Genomic DNA, 20,485 nt, shown 5'->3' with positions numbered 1-20,485 from the left:
TCACTGCAGGCAAGCGAAGACTTCTACCAGGCATCGTGGAACAGTTCCTGCTCACCGGTGTTAGGGGCCACAGGTAGCGGAGACAAAAATTAGGGTATGAAAGGCCCGAATTGTGTATTTGCTGGGAAACTGGGTGGTCCCTGTTCTTCCATGTCATGGATTCCTGGTGCAAGCCCTATGCCCCTGTCCAACACCCCCAGCTCCCTCCCTCCCTTAAAGAGAGTATTCAGGATGCCCAGCTAGGGAGGAACCACCTCCTTTCCCAAGAATTTGGGCTCCTTCGGCCTTCTGTGCTGTGCCCTGACCTGTTCGTGTCTCCACCAGACATCAGCCCTAAACACAGCTCACACTTCAGGAAAAAATGTGTGTGCACCCACGTGCCACAACGCCTGTCTCTCCATTCCCCAGGGCTAAGCCACAAAGAGTAAGAGACAAACGTGGGGTGGAGGAAGGCGTCTGTGTGCATCGCCCCTTTATCACAGGACTGTGAGTCTCACACCAAGGCGTCTGCCTCACCCCTTCATCACAGAACCCAGTCTCCCCCTTCCCCTTATGTAAGCTGTGACTCTGGGCAAGGGTGTGTGCTTTTTTCCCGCCTGGGCCCATCCTGCTTGGTGTCAGCAATGAGTTAGTTCCAACTTGAAACCCCCTTCCCTGTACAAGAGACAGAGAGAGAGAGAGAGAGAGAGGGAGAGAGAAGGGGCAACTTCTCTCCATGAGCACCTTCATTCTTTGATGAGAATATCGCAGCTCACCCATACCGGGTTGCAGGGTGAGAGTGAGGGAAAGAGGAAAGAAAGGGGACTCCCAAAGAAGGGGTGAGATGCAAGACCTGGACGAGAGAGACATCCACCGCTGCGCTGGAGAGAGGGGGCCGGCAAAATCAGAGAGGTGGGAGAGGTGATGGAAAGGCGCGCAGTGGGGGACGCCTGCTCTCCCCCCACCCTCCCCATCTGCAAAGGGAGGCCCCCCGCCCAGTGCCGCAGCCCCTCCCCGCGCGCTCGCCCCCGCGCCTCCCTCCCGCGCCCCCGCGCCCCCCGCCGCCAGTGGACGGCTGCGCGCTGCTGCCCGCGGGGCTGGCGTTTCCACCTGTCACCGCGCCGCCTCCGCCCCAAGTTTTCGGGGGACTTGCCCGGCGCGCCGCCTTCCTCCGGCTCTCCCCCATGGCCGCCGCCCCCTCCTCCCGGCCACCCCCCGGGCCCCCCGGGTCCCCCGCCCAGCCCAGCGGCCACCGGGCCCGGTGAGCGCCAGCAGCTGGGGGGACCCGGGCGGTGGGAGCCCCGCGCGCAGCCGCCTGCATCCGAGCGCGCCGGCCTCCGAGCAGCCACCACTGCCACCACCGCCGCCGCCGAGCAGCCACCCAGGCAGCGTCCGTCCCGGGCACGGAGCATTGCGGATGCGGCGCGGGGCTGGCGCGGGGCTCCGGGCGCGCTCGGGGGTCGTGAGCGCCGCGCCCCGCGCCCCCGCGCGCCCCCCGCCCTCCCGCGCGCCCCGCTGGGGCCATGCAGTCTCTCATCTCGCCGGTGACCAAGGCGATCCTGGTGGCCCTCTTCATCTTCGCCATCCTCCTCATCCTCTACGTGATCCTCTGGTACATCTGCCGCGATGTGGACTGTGACCACGGCATCTGAGCGCCGCGGACCCCCGGGGTCGCCACGCGGGGGGCGCCCCCAGCGCCAGGGCCATGGGGACTGAGCCGTCCCGCGGTGCCCCCCAGCTCGACGCCCGCGCCCCCTACTCCGGGCCCCACCGCGCGCCCTGCACCTCCACCGCCTCCTGGCCTTGACCTTCAGGGACGCACCGGGGAGAGCGGGTGAGTGCGCTCGTGCGGGCGCTTTGGGGGGCCACGGTTGGGGAGCCCCAACTTCGGGGAGGGCGCGGAATCTGAACGCGGGACTGAACCGAAGGATTCACGGAGCCCAGGGCTCCCCCATGGGGCACGGGAAGCGGCAGATGCGTGTGCAGAGAGGTGGGCGCAGGCCCCCCCGTGCCCCCTCCAGGTCCGTCCCACCCACCCCCTGGGCGCCTTGGGTCCGAGGAGCATAGGCGCTCCCGCCTGTGGCCGCCACCGATGCAGCAGAACGCGGGCTCTCGGGTGGGTCCGCTGCGCTATGGCACACCAGGCGCTATCGGGTCCCCAGCCCTCTGCTCCGGCGGTGGGGACCCCGCACTCAAGTCTCCTATAACCTCCATGGACAAACACGGAGAGCGCGAGGCTAGGAACCGAGTGAGCGTTATCCACGGCCAAGGGACACTTCTAGGGAGCAATGGGAAACAAAATTTCAACCAGGTCGGAAGGCGGTTTGCCTTTCTCACACTGCCAAGCGCCCCCAGGGAAGCCGAAGCCTTGGGGGTGGGGGGAGTAGGTGTCCTCCAAAGTCCTCTGGCCCCTGCTCCAGAAGGGAGAGGGACAGATGTGACAAGGATGAGGCTTTGCCCTACACCAAGTGTGCCGGGCAAGTTTGGGAAGGTGAAGCAATCTGTGACTTAAATAAATATCTTCTTAGCCACAAAAATGCCTCCCTTTGAATATTTCTCTGGGAAAAAAAAAAACTGTGAGGAAAAACACCCAGTTTAAATAGACTGCCAATTTATGCGTGGGCATGGCTTCCTTTGGTAATCAGGGCAGACAGAAGCTGTTTGGGGGCTCACTTCTGATCAGACGGAGCTGGGCTTGGTGTTATTTATGTTCGTTCATTCCTCTCTGATTAACAGTTTCCAGCCACTTAAGGGTTAAGGAAACTAAAAATCCTAGGAATTTTTTTTTTTTTTGGTCCCAGGATAATCTATAGATTGCTTGTCCCGGGAATCTTTGGAAATCCAGTGGGACTGCAAATGTCTGATTTGGGATGGTTAGGGTGTGAGTGTGAATGTGACTCTGTGTGTGTCTGTTTTCCACACACTGTAGTTGACACAGTGAGTGGTACTGCAGCACCTAACTCATGTCCACAGATGCCAGTGTCTGCAAAGGGTTGGCGGGGTTGGGGCAGGGAGGCATTAGGGGGAAGAGACACCACTTTCAGGATAACAGATATGATTTGAGAAAATGAAAACATTTTCAAAGTCCCCCCACATTCTCCATTAAAATACATTCTCATGGGACTCTGTGGCTGGGTACGTGTATTACATCTCCCAAGATGCCAAGTTTGTCTCTGGAATTTGTTGCCTCTCCTCAGCCTGACCCCCCAACTCCCAGGTCACATACCCAAATGTACGATTTTTACAGCTCAGTCCGAAAAGACTCTCTGACGCCAGAACGGACCAATATTTTTGAAGTACTGCGTGTGCTCCAGGTATTAAATTAACTGAAAAGAAACAGAGTAGAAGCTTGATTATGAAAATCCAAAATGGGACGCTTTGCAAATTATTCCCGGCACAGAGGAAAAGGCTACTGGAGCTTCACGCAAGCACATCCCACCCAGGGGATCCAAAATTATGCCAAGCACAAACCCAACGGGCTAGTTGAATAGAAAAAGGAAGATTTAATCCAAGAAGCCTGTTTCTCAGGTGAGGGTTTGGGAAGAAACAGGATTGTGGAGTCAGTCACTAGTGGGGCTTGTCTGGGAATGATATGAAAATACAGTTGCAGCTGAAACTAGATGTGAGCCACTAACCAAGCTCACCCTAAACATGATAGCTGAAGTCCTGTTCACATCTGGTGATTCCTTAGAGCTTGTACATTCTCAGCCTCTCTCGGATTATTTTTCTTATATAAAATTTCCGTATTCCAATAGAGCACTGTTTATTCAATTTCCCAGAGAATGCCTTCTCATAAATTAGAAACTAGCCATCTACATATTGATTCTATGAACGATTGCATTAAAATTCCTACTTAATAGTCTCTACCATGTCTGCTGAAAGGCTCATCACCAAATGAGAACAAAACGCAGGGATTCAGAATTCAAATGGTAGGGTGCTCACAAAGTCACAAAGTGAACAGCTAATTAATGCTCTTGGAAAAGAACCCTCATCCCCATCACAGATAGTCTCCTTCCCCCAGAGAGACAAGGCTAGAACCAGAAAGAAACCTTTAGACAAAAGGAAATCGCAGTAACTCGTGTCTGTGTAGCCTCCTGTGTGATCTACAAAAGACCTTCCCGTGTGGTGTTCCTCCAAATCTACGCCACTGTCCTGGGAAGATGCCAGGTTGGTGCTAACATCCCTGTTTCAGGTACACAAACCAAGGCAGGTAGAAGTGCTTCTTGCCCAAGGTCATGCAGTGAGTCAGTGCAGAGTTGTCACTGGAAGTGACATAGACTCCCACTTGGAGCTTTTGGCTAGAGATTGGGGGGCATTTCTTTCTACAAGTGTGACTCTTCTCTGTGGTCCTGTTTTATGTCCATCAGTACACACTGACATCCATCAGTTCTCCAAGGGAGTCCTTAGATCATGGTGACCATTTGGGTATTTCTTTTCTTTCTTTTTTTCTTTTCTTTCTTTTTTTTTTTTTCTGAGATGGAGTCTTGCTCCATCACCCAGGCTGGAGTGCAGTGGCGCAGTCTCGGCTCACTGCAACCTCTACCTCCCAGGTTCAAGCGATTCTCCTGCCTCAGCCTCCTGAGTAGCTGGGATTACCGGCACATGCCACCATGCCTGGCTCATTTTTGTATTTTTAGTAGAGATGGGGTTTCACCCATGTTGGCCAGGCTGGTCTCAAACTCCTAACCTCGTGATCCTCCCACCTCAGCCTCCCAAAGTGCTGGGATGACAGGTGTGAGCCACTGCTCCTGGCCTGTTTGGGTATTTCACACCTAAAGAAGATATGAGTATTCAAACAGCAGCATGATCACTCAGGATGCTTTCCTGGAACCTAGAAAGATAAGCCCTGACTGGAAAAAAGGACAATCTCAGTGAAGCTGGGAAAAGCATGATGAGACAGAAACCTCTGCACTATTATCGTAATTTTCTATGGACAACCCACACATGCAAGGGTGGCTATGATTACTGTCAAAAGACCTATGGTTTCCTCTAAATAACAATTACACCTAATAGTTGCTGAGTGTTTTACTAAACACCAGATCTGGAGTAAAAATAATATTATATACATTGTATTTTACCCTCCTGACAGCAACATGAATATAATTAGTATCCCAATTACACAGAATAGAAAAATAAGATTGGAAAAAAACAGGTTATGTAACTTCCCCAAGAATAAAAGAAAAAACTCAATCATCAGTAACCAAGCTTTTACCAACGGACCTGTGGCACACATGTGTGTTTATGGGGGGGGTGTGTGTGTAAAATCTCACATCCATTGCAGTGATATTACACAAAAGTTTTAAATTATATTTCTACTTGCAACTCTAGGGTTTAAAATTAATCATTCTCTTTAAAGTTTTTAAAAAATTGATTACAGAATAACTGCTAATTATCTATTTCTACACACTGCTCACACAGGTTTCCATTTTTAAAACTTTTTATGTATTTTTTTTTTTTTTAAGACAGAGTCTGGCTCTGTCACCCAGGCTGGAGTGCAATGGTGCAATCTTGGCTCTCTGCAACCTCCATCTTCTGGGCTCAAGCAATTCTCATGCCTCAGCCTCCCGAGTAGCTCGGACTACAGGCCTGAGCCACCATGCCCAGCTAATTTTTGGACTTTTTAGTAGAGGCAGCATTTCATCATGTTGGCCAGGCTGGTTTCGAACTCCTGACCTCAAGTGATCCACCCACCTCGGCCTCCCAAAGTGCTGGGATTACAGGTGTGAGCCACCGCGTCCAGCCAATATATTTTATGTGTTCCAAACTGTAAAGATTTTTATGAGTCTTAAAAAAAAAAAAATGAACCTTAAAGCGAAGCTGCTGAAAAAGTGGCCCTAAATGCATTTTTCTTGGGATCCCATATAGTGTGAAGACCCTCCTAAAATCTCCCTTATATGGTTTTGGCAGCTTCCAAACTTAAGGGGAAGGTCCCCCAAGGGGCAGAGAGGGCCTCCTGGAAACCTCAGCTTCTGTGCAAGAAGAGTTGAGGGAAGAGGGTAAATTCGATCTGTAATGAAGCTTGAGATGTAGCAAGACAAAACATCTAGACACCATAATGAGGGACAGTTGGTGGCAGTGACGAGAGGGGGATGTGGTCAACTAGATGAGAGAGAATTTTCTCAAGCTGATCATTAAGGACAGGGTGGGCACAGTGGCTCATGACTGTAATCCCAGCACTTTGGGAGGCCGAGGTGGGCAGATCACCTGAGGTTAGGAGTTCCAGACCAGCCTGGCCAACACGGTGAAACCCCATTTCTACTGAAATACAAAAATCAGCCAGGCATGGTGGCGCATATCTGTAATCCCAGCTACTCAGGAAGCTGAGGCAGAAAAATCGCGTGAACCCTGGAGGTGGGGGTTGCAGTGAGCCGAGATGGCGCCACTGCACCCCAGCCTGGGCGACAGAGTGAGACTCCATCTCAAAAAAAAAGAAAGAAAGAAAAAAAAAAAAGAACAGGCTGCCTCAGAAGTGGTCAGAGGTGTTTGTTTGCCTTGTGTGTACTTCCCCAAGGGAAGTGTAGCGGGGAGGAGAGACGAATACGCAAGTGTTTGGGTCATAGGACTTCACACTCGATAAGAATATTTACATACCTTCCAAATTTATATCACTGAAAAAAAAAAGATTATTTAGCAGAAGTAAATATTTTGGAATTCAAGATAAGTGACATGGGGGAAAAAGAATTGGGTTGAAAATCTCACTCTAGGCTGGGCGTGGTGACACATGCCTGTAATCCCAGCACTTTGGGAGGCCAATGTGGGTGGATCACCTGAGGTCAGGAGTTCAAGACCAGCCTGGCCACCATGGCGAAACCCTGTCTCTACTAAAAATACAAAATTTGCCGGACATGGTGACACATGCCTGTAGTCCCAGCTACTTGGGAGGCTGAGGCAGGAGAATTACTTGAACCTGGGAGGCAGAGGTTGCAGTGAGCCAAGATCATGCCATTGCACTCCAGCCTGGGTGACAGAGTAGGACTCTGTCTCAAAAAAAAAAAAAAAAGGAAAAAAAACAAGGTTCTTTAGCAGAAGTAAACATTTTGGAATTCAAGATAAGTGACCTGTGGGAAAAAGAATTGAGTTGAAAATCTCACTGTTGTTTTCAAAGCTGTTCTCAGTTAATGAAGATGGAGCCTGAGGATGTGGCTCAGGTTATTGAGACACTCCTTAACCATTCTTCTCCTCCTTCAACCTAAAATTAAGATCCTTTTATATCTCCTCTTCTCAGGCTCTGTTCCACAGATGTTCATATTGGAACTTGCCTGCATTGCAGATGTCTGTAAAAAAAAAGTAGGGAGAGCGGAGAGGCAGGCTGAAAGATAATAGAGAATTCCAAGGTGCCGACAGAGAAGGAAAGACCAGCCTGGGTCTTACATATTAGCTCTGTGATACTCCGAGCTCCACAGTGTCAAGCTAAATCCCACTTAGAAAGTGAAGTAGGAAATAGATGTAGATTTGGAGCTAGGAGGGGCAGTGCCGCGGCCTGACTCAGAGAGCTGGGTCCTTTCAGGATGTAAGATACACGAAACGGAGGACTCCTAAGAGGAAGAGGAGGCTGCGTTCACTTTCACGCACTTCCCAAGGCAGCGCGTCAGGCCGGGAAGCTGTACAGTGGGAAGAAGAATCTGTAACAGCGCCTCAAAGCAGGAAAACAACACCGTACCATAAGCCAAACCCCTGCTGTGCTTTCTGAGTAATGCCATTTCTAAAAAGATCATGTTTCCACGAGTTATTTTTTCCCCTCTGCCGATTTGGTCTAGCAACATGTAAAGTGTAAATTCAAGGGAAACATGAGTGAAATAGAAAGGGTGACTTTGGAGGTACCTACAGTCGATGCAGTGCTGTGATGGGGCGTGCTGACCTAGAGGGGGATATTCCCCCATCGGAGAAAGGTCCCAGGGCCCTGCTGCTGTCTCACAAACCTGAGCGCTTCCTTTCCGAAACTATCCCCAGAGGCAGGATCTTTCAAGAAATGTTGTCCTTGGTCCTTGTCTTGCATCCTTAGCTAGGGAGCCTTCCAGGCAGAGGCTAGGATTTTTGGAAATACCTAAGCCTCCTTCAGCGCCAAGTCTGGGGGATAACTTTAGAAGCCAATTTAATCAATATGGCTTTTAGCTCAAAATAGCGCCAGTGTAAGGTAAGGTCTAGACAGGCGCTTGGAGGCAATTCTGAAACAGTTCCAAAAATAGTTTGAAGCAAACTGGGCCCTTTGAATGAGTAGCCGGCCTTCTGGAGGAAAGGGATCAAACTCACTCGTGTGCAAAACCTCAGGTGCAATTTGTGTTGTAATCTCTCCTCGGTCACCTCCTAACTAGGATTTTTCGGGTGGGGGAGCAAGATGTATGCATTTATTGAACACCTACTGTGGGTTTATGACAATTTTACGCTTTTATTATGAAACCTTGGGATAGGCTGTTATGTTTCCCTCTGGGGAAGGTGAAGACTGTCTGTAATTATGCGCTCAAAAACCTGTCCATGGTCGGGCGCGGTGTCTCACGCCTGCAATCCCAGCACTTTGGGAGGCCCAGGCTGGAGGATCACTTGAGGTCAGGAGTTTGAGACCAGCCTGGCCAACATGGCGAAACCCCGTCTCTACCAAGAATACAAAAATTAGCCAGGTGTGGTAGTGCACACCTGTAATCCAAGCTACTTGGGAGGCTAAGGTGGGAGAATTGCTTGAACCCAGGAGGCAGAAGTTGCAATGAGCCAAGACTGTGCCACTGCACTCCAGCCTGGGCGACAGAGTGGAACCCTGTCTCAAAATAAATAAATAGTAAATAAATAACTGTCCACTAGGGATCTCAAGGCCAGGTTGCCAGCGGTCAGCAGTGGCTATTTTTCATGTCATTGTACTATCTCTTACCATCTGACCAGACTCATCCTTCCATTTCATCCGCTTACCCCCTGTCTCTGAGTCATCAGATGACTAAGCATACCTATGGGTTGGTACTGTTGGCGTGAATGCAGTGATTCAGGTTGTAAGTGAGCCCACCACACAGAAGGCTCACGGAAAGATCCTCAGGGAAAATGGACAGACATCATTAGTGAAAGAGAAAAGCAAAGTATCCCCAAAGCCTACCCATTAATGGTGGTCTGAACACAAGGCATTGCTGCATTACTCTTCATTGCTCCCTAATTCCCATGTCTGTGAAGTGTGACTGTAATTACGATGAAAGCTAAGTGAATTAAATATGATTTTCTTTTTTTTTTTTTTTTGGAGACGGAGTCTTGCTCTGTTGCCCAGGCTGGATGTGGCGAGATCTCGGCTCACTGTAACCTCCACCTCCCGGGTTCAAGCGATGCTCCTGCCTCAGCCTCCTGAGTAGCTGGGACTATAGGCACCCACCACCACACCCAGCTAATTTTTGTATTTTTAGTAGAGATGGGGTTTCACTATTTTGGCCAGGCTGGTCTCGAAATCCTGACCTCAGGTGATCCGCCTGCCTTGGCCTCCCAAAGTGCTGGGATTACAGGCATGAGCCACTGCTCCCAGCCAATTTTATTTAGTATCTCGTCTTTTAGCATGACACCAATGGACAAGTCTAACGGGAATTAAAATAACATGGAAATTGGATCTTTCCTACCATCAGCAAAAATGTCAAGACCACAAAAGACAAAACAAACAAACAAAAAACTATCTAAGTGAATAAAATAGTAGAGGCAAACAGAAATATGAGAATAAAGGCATCTAAAAAAGATGCTTAAGAAAAAAACTTTGAGGAGGCCAAGGCAGGCGGGATCACTTGAATTTCAGGAGTTCGAGGCCAGCCTGGCCAACACGGTGAAACCCTGTCTCTACTAAAAAAAAAAAAAAAAAATTAGCTGGATGTGGTGGCAGGAAACTGTACTCCCAGCTACTCAGGAGACTGAGGCAGGAGAATCACTTGAACACAGGAGGTGGAGGTTGCAGTGAGCTGAGATCTGGTTCAAGCAATTCTCCTGCCTCAGCCTCTTGAGTAGCTGGGACTACAGGTGATTCTCTCACCTCAGCCTCCTGAGGAGCTGGGACTACAGGCATGTAACACCACGCCAGGCTAATTTTTGTATTTTTTTGTAGACATGGGGTTTTGCCATGTTGCCCAGGCTGTTCTCAAACTCCTGGGCTCAACCGAGCCTCCTGCTTCAGCCTCCCAAAGTGCTGAGATTACAGGTGTGAGCCACCCTAACCACTGCAAACATCATTTCTTTTTCTTTTTCTTTTTTTATTTTTAATTTATTTTATTTTATTTTTTTTTTTGAGACGGGCTCACTCTGTTGCCCAGGCTGGAGTGCAATAGCACAATCTCGGCTCACTGCAACCTCTGCCTCCGGGGTTCAAGTGATTCTCCTGCCTCAGCCTCCCGAGTAGCTAGGATTACAGGCATGTGCCACTGCACCTGGCTTAATTTTGTATTTTTAGTAGAGACGGGGTTTTGCCATATTGGCCAGGCTGGTCTCAAACTCCTGACCTTAGGTGACCCACCCGCCTTGGCCTTCAAGTGCTGGGATTACAGGCCTGAGCCATCCTGCCCAGTGCAAACATCATTTCAATATCCCCTTGCATCCTGCAAGGGTTCTCCATCTGGGGACAGATGGTGGGGCAGTAAACCTTCAGAAGTGCAGAGAGACAATGGGTGCTTTCCTCAGGGGCAGGGGAGATGAATTCAACCAAGAACACAACTCTTGAGGAGGAAGACAACTGCAACGTTGGAACCACCAACCACAAGTGGCTATTGAGTATGGTTTCATTCAAGGCTTGAATATTTATTTTTATTGAGCTATATTGATTTAAACATAAACAGCCACAGGTGGCTGGTGGCTATTCTATTGGATAGCACAACTAGAATTGTAATATATGTGCTGTTTGATTCATTCATTGTATTAGTTTGCTAAGGCTGCCATAACAAAGGACCACAAACTTGGAAGCTTAAACAAGGGACATTGATTCTCCCGGAGGCCTGGAGGCTGGAGGTCTGAGATCCAGGTGTCGGCAGGGTTGGCTCCTCCTAAGGCCTCTCTCCTGGGCTTCTAGACACCATCTTCTCCCTGTGTACTCACAGGGTCATCCCTCTGTGTGTGTCTGTGTCCTCGTCTCCTCTTCTTATAAGGGCACCAGTCCTATTGGATCAGGCCCTACCCTAATGACATAATTTTCACATAATTACCTCTTCAAAGGCCTTATCTCCAAACACCATCACAATGAGGGCTAAGGTTTCAACACAGGCATTTCGAAGAGACACAATTTAGCCTGAAACACTCATTTAACAAACCTTTCCTGGCTCTTATGTACCAGCAGTTATAATACTGGACAAACCTGGTTCCTGCTCTCTGAGTGTAAATTCCCAGCTGGGGAGATGGCAAGGTTATTTGATAATTGTGGTACATTTTGGTCCAAGATATAACAGAAGTCCGGGCCACGTGCCATAAAACACCTGGCAGACAGATCTCAGAGTCTCTGTGCTACAGGAACATGGAGGAAGAACCCAGGTGGGCTTGGGAGGAGATGTTTAAGGCATCGTGATGCTTGGTGTAGCCCTGAAGGTCAAGATACAGTTATCCAGATAACGCTAAGGCGAAGATTCATTTCAGGTAGAGGAAGCCACAGCACGTGAGATCATGCATGCACACATACATATGTGCACACACACACACACACACACACACACACACACATAATTCCATGCCCAAAGGCAGCAAATTCTGCAGCCCAATTTGTATTCCAGAGCCTGCTGTTGACCAGGTTTGAGATATGTCCTGAGACCAAATCATGCCTCAGTGTCTTTTTTTTTTTTTTAGATGGAGTCTCGCTCTGTCGCCAGGCTGAAGTGCAGTGGCGCGATCTCGGCTCACTGCAACCTCCGCCTCCCGGGTTCAGGTGATTCTCCTGCCTCAGCCTCCCGAGTAGCTGGGACTACAGGTGCACGCCGCCACACATAGTTAATTTTTGTATTTTTAGTAGAGATGAGGTTTCACTATGTTGGCCAGGATGGTCTTGATCTTTTGACCTCATGATCCACCTGCCTCAGCCTCCCAAAGTGTGGAGATTACAGGCGTGAGCCACCACCCCTGGCCAGCTTAGTGCCTTTTTAAACGGGCTTCCCTCCCTCCCTCTGCAAATGCTCTATGTCTTTGAATCCCAACCTCAGTCTCTGTGTCTGGGGAACCCACCTTATGACAACACCTTATCCACACATAAGTTTGGCAGGTAAGTAACATGATCATCCCTCGATAGACATGCTGCCTTAGGCCCAGGTCACCTGGCCAAGGTCCACCACTCATTGAGCACCATGATTCTCCATGTTGGACCTCTGCCTCAAGGATTCATGAATAAACAGAGAAAGGGGCTGATAAAGGTTCTTGTATACTAAAATTGCACATCTGGAAACTGACTCTGAAAGCGGTGCCATACCTGGAACATAATTAGTGCAGGTCAAAAGCAAACCCATCATCCTGTGTGTTGTTTCCTCTGGCCCTTCTTCCTGCTCCCTGGAGCCATGTTGGCATTCAACAAGACAGCATGAGTGGATATGTTTACACCTCTTGCAGTATTTTCGGGTTTTCCTGGGGCCTCCCGGAATCTCTGTGTCTGAAAGCAAGCCAGGGATGCTTTTGTGAAGGTGGCAACCCCAACTCTAAGGCCAGCCGAAAGAGTACTCTCTGTGCCTCTCAAGTTACCCCAGCTTCTTGGCCATCTGACTCAGCCCTGTTGGGCGTCAGTCTCGTGGAAAGACACAGTAACGGGTGGAGACCTACCCATTCTTTTTGTTTGTTTGCTTGTTCTTTGTTTTGAGATGGAATCTAGCTCTGTTGCCCAGGCTGGAGTGCAGTGGCGTGATCTCAGCTTACTGCAACCTCCGCCTCCCGGGTTCAAGCAATTCTCCTGCCTCAGCCTACCGAGTAGCTGGGACTACAGGTGCATGCCACCACGCCCAGCTAATTTTTGTATTTTTAGTAGAGACGGGGTTTCACCCTGTTGGCCAGGCTGGTCTCGAACTGCTGACCTCAAGTGATCCATCTGCCTCAGCCTCCCAAAGTGCTGGGATTACAGACGTGAGCCACCTCGGCCAGCCCCCACCCATTCTTAAAGATAAGATTTATAGAGTTACAGCTGGGGAAAAGACAGACAGGAATTAGCTTCCTTGCAAAAGCTGAATTGGATGCGGCTGGTTCCTGGGGCTAGCAAATGTGAACATCATGATAATTTGTGGGGATCAACCCATTCTCTTACCAACAGCAGCGATTCAGGAGGTGGTAGATGGCGTTCCCAGCTGAACGTTTGAGATACTCAAGTGAAGGAAAGCCCTTTTCAGTAGGCTTTGAATTCTTTGAGAAGGTATCAAGGAATTCCCTATACCCCCAAGCTTCGTCCCAAGTGCTCAGAATAAATAACTAGTCACTTCCAAGTTGCTCCAACTGATTTGCCTGGAGCAAGGACGGGTCCCTGGGGCACTGGATCTTCCTTGACCCAGACGTTTGGGTCATCCTAATTGGGAAGAGTCTTTATGCCACTGTGAAAGGTGGAGGGACTGGAGTTCAAAGGGGTGAGAGGTGGAGTAGCAGCCTGCCCTGCCTGGTGTCCCTGGAGATCATGGGGCTTTTGGGGGCCTCTGGGGAACACAGCTATGTGGCTACAGCCCCACCTAGTACTCCACTGTGGTACCCGGAGCCCTGTTTCTGTATTTTCCTTGGATGCCCCAGGTTTTCAGGGTCTGGAACAACTCTACCCATCAGAAATAAAATATAGGCTGGGCACGGTGTCTCACACCTGTAATCCCAGCACTTTGGGAGGCCAAGGTGGGTGGATCACTTGGGGTCAGGAGTTCGAGACCAGCCTGGCCAACACGGTGAAACCCCCTACTCTACTTAAAATACAAAAATCGGCCAGGCGTGGTGGCGGGCGCCTGTAATCCCAGCTACTCAGGAGGCTGAGGCAGGAGAATTGCTTGAACCCAGGAGTCAGAGGTTGCAGTGAGCCAAGATGGCGCCATTGCACTCCAGCCTGGGCGACAGAGTGAGACTCGGTCTGAAAAAAAAAAAAAAAAGAAATACAATATGATCCACATAAGCAATTGAAAACTCTTTGTTAAACACATTAACAAAGGAGTAAAATGAAAATGGTGAAATCAATTTTAATAATATGTTTAATCACTATATTGAAACAGTCTCCTTTTAACGGGTATATATATTTATATTTACATAAATATATGAATTTATATTTCATGTATGTTTTTAAATTTATTAAATTTGTACAAATTTTATTAAAAATGTATGCAAATATGGTATTTAATAATAAATATGGTATTTAATGACACTAAATAGTGTCATTTTAACATGTATGCATATTTCTATATTTACATAAATATATAAATTTACAGTTTATGTATTTTTAAAATCAAATATATACAAATTTTATTAAAATATATTTTCATATATTTAATCACTATATCAAATAGTCTCATTTCAACATGTATATATTTATATTTACATAAACAAATTTATAGCTTATGTATATTTTTCAGTTTATTAAATTTGTACAAATTTTATTACAATATATTTATATATAAGATATTTATTTTATCACTATATAAAATAGTCTCATTTCAAAATGTATATTTATATAAATATATAAATTTATATTTTATTTATTTTTTAAATGTAAAATATGTACACATTTTATTAAGATATATTTCTGGCCAGGCATGGTGACTTATGCCTGTAATCCCAGCACTTTGGGAGGCCAAAGTGGGCAGATCACCTGAGGTCGGGAGTTTGCGGCCAGCCTGATCAACATGGAGAAACCCCATCTGTACTAAAAATACAATTAGCCGAGCGTGGTGGTGCATGCTTGTAATCCCAGCTACTTGGGAGGCTGAGGCAGGAGAATCGCTTGAACCCGGGAGGCAGAGGTTGCAGTGGGCCGAGATCACGCCGCTGCACTCCAGCCTGGGCAACAAGAGTGAAACTCAGTGTCCAAAAGAAAAAAAAACGATATATTTCTATATAAACATATATTTATAAATGTCATAAATGAATATATTTTATAAGTATATAAAATAATTGTATACATATACACATAATTTATTTCAAATTTATATTTTAAAAATACATGTGTGAATATATTTAGAATTGTATATATAGGTATAATTATTTAGAATTGTGTATATAGTTATTTAGAATATATTTATAATTTTATGTATATAGTTATTTAGAATAGATTTAGAATTGTATATGTAGTTATTTAGAATAGATTTAGAGTTGTATATATCTTTATTTAGAATTATTTAGAATAGATTTAGAGTTGTATATGTAGTTATTTAGAATTATTTAGAATAGTATATGTAGTTATTTAGAGTAGATTTAGAATAGTATATATAGCTATTTAGAATATATTAGAATTGCATGTATAGTTATAAGTGAGATAGCGCACATTCTTTTTTCACACCAAGTCTTCAAATCCAGTGTCTATTGTACACTTACAGCACAGCTCAATTCAAATGAACTGACATCCTTTGGGTGTTTGTCCCTCCCGAATCTCCTGTTAAAATAGCATCCCCAGTGTTGGAGGTGAGGCCTGGCAGGAGGTGTTTTGGTCACAGGAACAGATTCCTCATGAATGACTTGGTGCCATCCTCATGGTAATGTGTGAGTTCTCACAGTATCAGTTCATGCAAGAGCTGATTGTTAAAAAGAGCCTGGCTCCTCCTCCTCTCTCTCTTGCTCCCTCTTTCATCATGTGACACTCTGGTTCCCCTTGCCTTCCTCCATGAGTAAAAGCTTTCTGAGGCCTCACCAGAAGCTGAGCAGATGCCAACACCATGCTTGCTTCTTATACAGTTTGCAGAACGGTAAGCCTAATACACCCCTTTTCTTTAATAAGTCACCCAGCCTGGGGTATTCCTTTATAGCAATACAAAATGGACTAAGAGACCACATCCAAATGCCATCTGTGGCTGGTGCCCCCAGTCTGGATAGCACAAGTCTCATTTTGTCTTCCAGCTAACCCTATGCTGTTTTTATGGAATTTCTCTCCCCTGGCCCTGAAGAAAACATCTCTTCCCTCCCTGGCTCTTCTCTCATCTTCACTCTCAACCATCTGGTAGTTTTCTACATATGGTATTTAGCCAGAACTAGCCCTGATGGAGGGGCCTCCCCGCACACAGCCCGAGCAAATTCACACAGGACTAAAGTCTGTTTCTTTATTGGGTCATTGTCTTTCTGGGTAGACTGACAGTGAGTGGGGATTCAGAATTTCTGTCAAGCTCCAGACAGGTCTTCTCAGGCTCCAGCACCCCAGATGCTTGTGTCTTGACTTCCATTTGGTTCTACTATATGCAGAATAAAAGTAATCTATAAATGGAAAAATGCGGCCAGGCACAATGGCTTAGGCCTGTAATCCCAGCACTTTGGGAGGCCAAGGCGGGCGGCTCATGAGGTCAGGAGATCGAGACCATCCTGGCTAACATGATGAAACCCCGTCTCTACTAAAAATGCAAAAAATTAGCCAGGCGTGGTAGTGGGCACCTGTAGTCCCAGCTACTCGGGAGGCTGAGGCAGGAGAATCACTTGAACCCGGGAGGTGGAGGTTGCAGTGAGCCGAGATCACACCACTGCACTCCAGCCAGGGCAACGGAGCGAGATTCCATCTCAAAAAAAAAAGGAAAAATGCTAGTTATGCAGGTACTTGTTAGGGTCTCCTGCCCACCCCCCACCCCCCACCCCGCACCCTTTGTAATCTAAACTCTTCCGTTTACTGGACTTCACTACTTTCCTCCTGATGTCCTCTTTCTGTCCCAGGATCTCATCCAGAACCCACATTACATTGAGTCATGTCTCCTCTTGGCTGTGACAGTTTCTCAGACTTGCCTTGTTTTTCATGACCTCGAAGCAAGGTCTTGTACATGATTCTTGTATGGGTTTATTTATTAAAACGATATTTATTTGGCTCACGGTTCTGCAGACTGTTCAAGAGTCAAATACAAGACCTTACTTCAAGGTCATCCAAAGCAAGGCCTGCAGACCATACAAGGGCCCCTTGCCACAAATGGCACTTGGATGTGGCTTGTGTAATAGTCCATTTTGTATTGCTATAGAGGAGTAACTGAGCTGAGTGATTTATAAAGAAAAGAGGTTTATTTGGCTCACGGTGCTGCAGACTATACGAGAAACATTGTCTTGAGGACAACGGGTCAGGTATTTTGTCAAGCGGTCCCTCTGTCGGGATTTGTCTGCAACTTTTCTTGTGGTGAGACTAGGGTGGTTGGCTTTGGGGAGGATGACAGCAGAGATGAAGAGTCATATCAAGGTACATACTGTCAGCCTGACCTACCATTGTTGACGTTGGCCTTGATCACGTCTGAGGTGGTGTTTGTCAGATTTCTCCACTGAAAAGTTATTGATCTCCCTGACCATGCTCTTTGAAAGGAAGTCTCTACATGCAACCCACACTTAAAGGAGTGGGGAGTTATGTTTCACCTTTTTGAGAATAAAACATCTACATCAATTATTTGGATGGGACTCTTCTGCCTAGGGGATTTGTATCTCCTCCTTCATTTATGTTTTTATTCAATAATTGATTGCTTTGGGTTACCATCTAATATTATTTTATTTTATTGCCCAAATTGTTCCAGCTTTGAGCACCAGGAGCTCTTTCATGTTGGCTTTTGCTTATCTTTCACACCCCCATTTTTTTGTGTATTTGAGTATTTTCTTATTTTCTTGTACTACAAGATGGTCCAGGCATATCTGTATCACCCAAGCTCCATTCTTAGAATTAACCATTATTCCAGAGAGCCCTGGTTCTTTTTTTTTTGAACATGATACTAGGAACCAAAGTGCTGGGTGAAATGACTTCTCAGTAGCATTAAAGAGATGTACTGGCTGGATGCCGTGGCTCATGCCTGTCAGCACAGCACTTTGGGAGGCTAAGGTAGAAGGATTACTTGAGTCCAAGAGTTCAAGACCAGCCTGGGAAACTTAATGAGACAAAAAAAAAAATTAAAAATTATCTGCTTGGTGGCACACACTTGTAGCATTAACTACTCAGGAGACTGAGATAAAAGAATTGCTTAAGCCCAGGCGTTTAAGATGACAGTCAGCTATGGTTGCACCACTGTGCTCCAGCCTAAGCAACAGAGCCAGGCCCCATCTCTAAAAAAAATTAAAAAGTGCAAGGGTTTGAGATTACAGTCAGCTGTGATTGCATCTCTGCACTCCAGCTTGGGTAACAGAGCCAGACCCTGTCTCTAAAGAGAGCAGGAGGCGGCGGTTGGGGGTAACGCTTCATCAGATCACCATTGATTTTTTTTTTCTTACTCTTTTTTTTTCCTTCTGTTTGCATCTGCTTAGGGCCCTTAAAGTGATGGAGTGGCTGTGGAGTCTTCAGTTTGCCTGCATGCCAGGTGCAAGCCAGGGAGGTGTAAGAGCATCCCCCTCATAAGCTACCAATAGGCCAGGACTCCAGTGTGGAGGGATGGATCTCTGAAGGTCACTGCTTGGCCCTTCTCTGAAGACCGTCCACCAGCATGTCAGCCCAGCTGCACTGCAGGAGTGAAGGGTGAGATGACTGTCAATAAGGATAAAGGCCATCTTCCCCGCCCGTCACTCATTCTGCCAAGCCATCACTGGGCAACCAGGACTCATGGGCAGTGTCACCTCTGGGGCCATGCTGGCATCTGTAACCTCCATTCCATCCTTGTGGTCCCATCCAGCCATCTCTGCCCCCTTGCCTGGCCCATTCTGTTGTGAAGTTTTCGTCTGCCTTGCTCTTGTGCAGAGTCGGAATTCACAGGGGTTCCCATGCCCAAGGGAAGCCCAGTGGAACTATTTACTCTTATTACTGGCTAGAGACGTCCAGAGGACAAATCAGCTTCAGATTATACTGTCGTTAGAGTAGGTGCAACTGGGGGGCCTTGCTCTACTTAACTCTCCAATGCAATCCATGCTGCCAGCTTCATACAGACTCCATCCAGTGCAAGTGGCTTCCTTCTGTGTGCAGAGCAAATGCTCCAGGGAAGAGACACAAAGGATTCCCCATCATCATTGTTGCCAAGTGACCCCAAATATTCCTATCCTGTCTGTTGTAAAAAGGAAAAATCATGTCTTGGAAGAACAGCATCGCCCTACAGATACAGACTAGACACTTTGCACATGAAACAAGAGTCCCAAAAATTTCTAGAAGCAAATCTCGCATTCGTGACCACCAGACCTACGGGATGTGTAAGGCACATTCTCAATCTTATCACTTGTGAGAGTTGCATTGCCTAGTCCAGCAGCCGCGAAGGACTCTCTGCTGTTTTTCCTCTGCTTCATTTAACACATGAGAGTGAAGAGATGAAGATCGAGGCGGGCCCTGCACCAGGGGACATGTATATCTCTCTGAATGTCCTTGACAGACAGCAGCAGCCCAGCGATGCCCAGCCCCCATCCTGTCTGTATGCACCCTGGTGAGCATTTTCTACAGTCTCCTAAACGCTCCCATTATTCTGTTTTGCAGGTGTGATATGTGGCACCTCAGTGTTGTCATAGCTTCTGCCTCCTCCATGTGGAGAGAGGGCATAAAGACAGAGCTGAGATATTATGGCTATTCCAGAAAATAAAATATTTTTTGAAACCACATGGCTCAGGTATAGCTCTTTGTGTCATTGTGAAAATAGAACCCTAGCCCGTATACCATTAGCTTGGCAGCACTTGGATAACAGACAGAGTATTCACTGGCCCTGCAGAGGAGCATGGGTGGACACGAATTTATCAGCTGATGTTGGCACAGTTTGCTGTTGGTCATTATTATTATTATTATTATACGGAGTCTCACTCTGTCATCCAGGCTGGAGTACAGTGGCATGATCTCAGCTCACCACAACCTCCGCCTCCCGGGTTCAAGCAATTCTCCTGCCTCAGCCTCCCAAGTAGCTGGGATTACAGGTGGCCGCCACCATGCCTGGCTAATTTTTTGTATTTTTAGTAGAGATAGGGTTTCACCATGTTGGTCAGACTGGTCTCGAACTCCTGACCTCAGGTGATCTGCCTGCCTCGGCCTCCCAAAGTGCTGGGATGACAGGAGTGAGCCACTGCGCCCGGCCTCTTGGTGCATTCTATAGAATGAGATGCCTCTCACGTGGTGTCCGTAGCTATGGGAAGGGATGCTTTCTATTAAAACAACAACAACAAAAAGCGGCTGGCAAAGCTCGCATGATGATTTTAACAATCGAGCTATTCTATAGTCATTTTCCTAAAGGAGGTCTGGGTTCTCTGTGTCTCGGAAAAACTCAGGAAGGCTCCTCACCCTCTGCACAGGGGAACACAGCACTCCACCCTCGCTGGTCTCAGCTTTCACTGGGCAGGCGCTCAACGTGCCAGTCAGACCACTAGGCAGAAAAGCCTGCTGTAAGATTCACACAAGTACCTCACCTACCCCAGAACAGGGTCAAAAGCTAAGAGACAAAGTTTGAAAAGGCATATTTCATAAGTACAATTTTAATTGTATTTATGATTTAAAAACAACATGTTTTTCTTTTTCTTTTTTTTTTTGAGT

At 47.3% G+C, this 20,485-nt stretch overlaps 1 protein-coding gene across 2 annotated transcripts; it reads left to right on the top strand.

Moving 5' to 3' along the window:
• Positions 1–402: 402 nt before the first annotated feature.
• LOC129025123 (proline-rich protein HaeIII subfamily 1-like) lies at positions 403–19,567 on the top strand. 2 transcript variants are annotated; one of them, XM_054473505.2, is made up of 3 exons: positions 403–486; positions 772–1,813; positions 18,301–19,567. In XM_054473505.2, exon 2 carries the CDS (start codon positions 904–906, stop codon positions 1,525–1,527), a length of 624 nt encoding a protein of 207 aa, XP_054329480.1. In that variant the 5' UTR covers positions 403–486; positions 772–903; the 3' UTR covers positions 1,528–1,813; positions 18,301–19,567. The 2 variants fall into 2 exon arrangements, with proteins under 2 accessions (XP_054329480.1, XP_054329479.1); XM_054473504.2 differs by having other exon boundaries at positions 426–1,813.
• Positions 19,568–20,485: the final 918 nt, after the last annotated feature.

Source organism: Pongo pygmaeus, chromosome Y (assembly GCF_028885625.2).
Source record: "Pongo pygmaeus isolate AG05252 chromosome Y, NHGRI_mPonPyg2-v2.0_pri, whole genome shotgun sequence".
In the NCBI taxonomy this organism is placed as follows: Eukaryota; Metazoa; Chordata; class Mammalia; order Primates; family Hominidae; genus Pongo; species Pongo pygmaeus.
The sequence above is the reverse complement of the archived record's forward strand: the minus strand, read 5'-3'. Positions and strand labels throughout refer to the sequence as shown.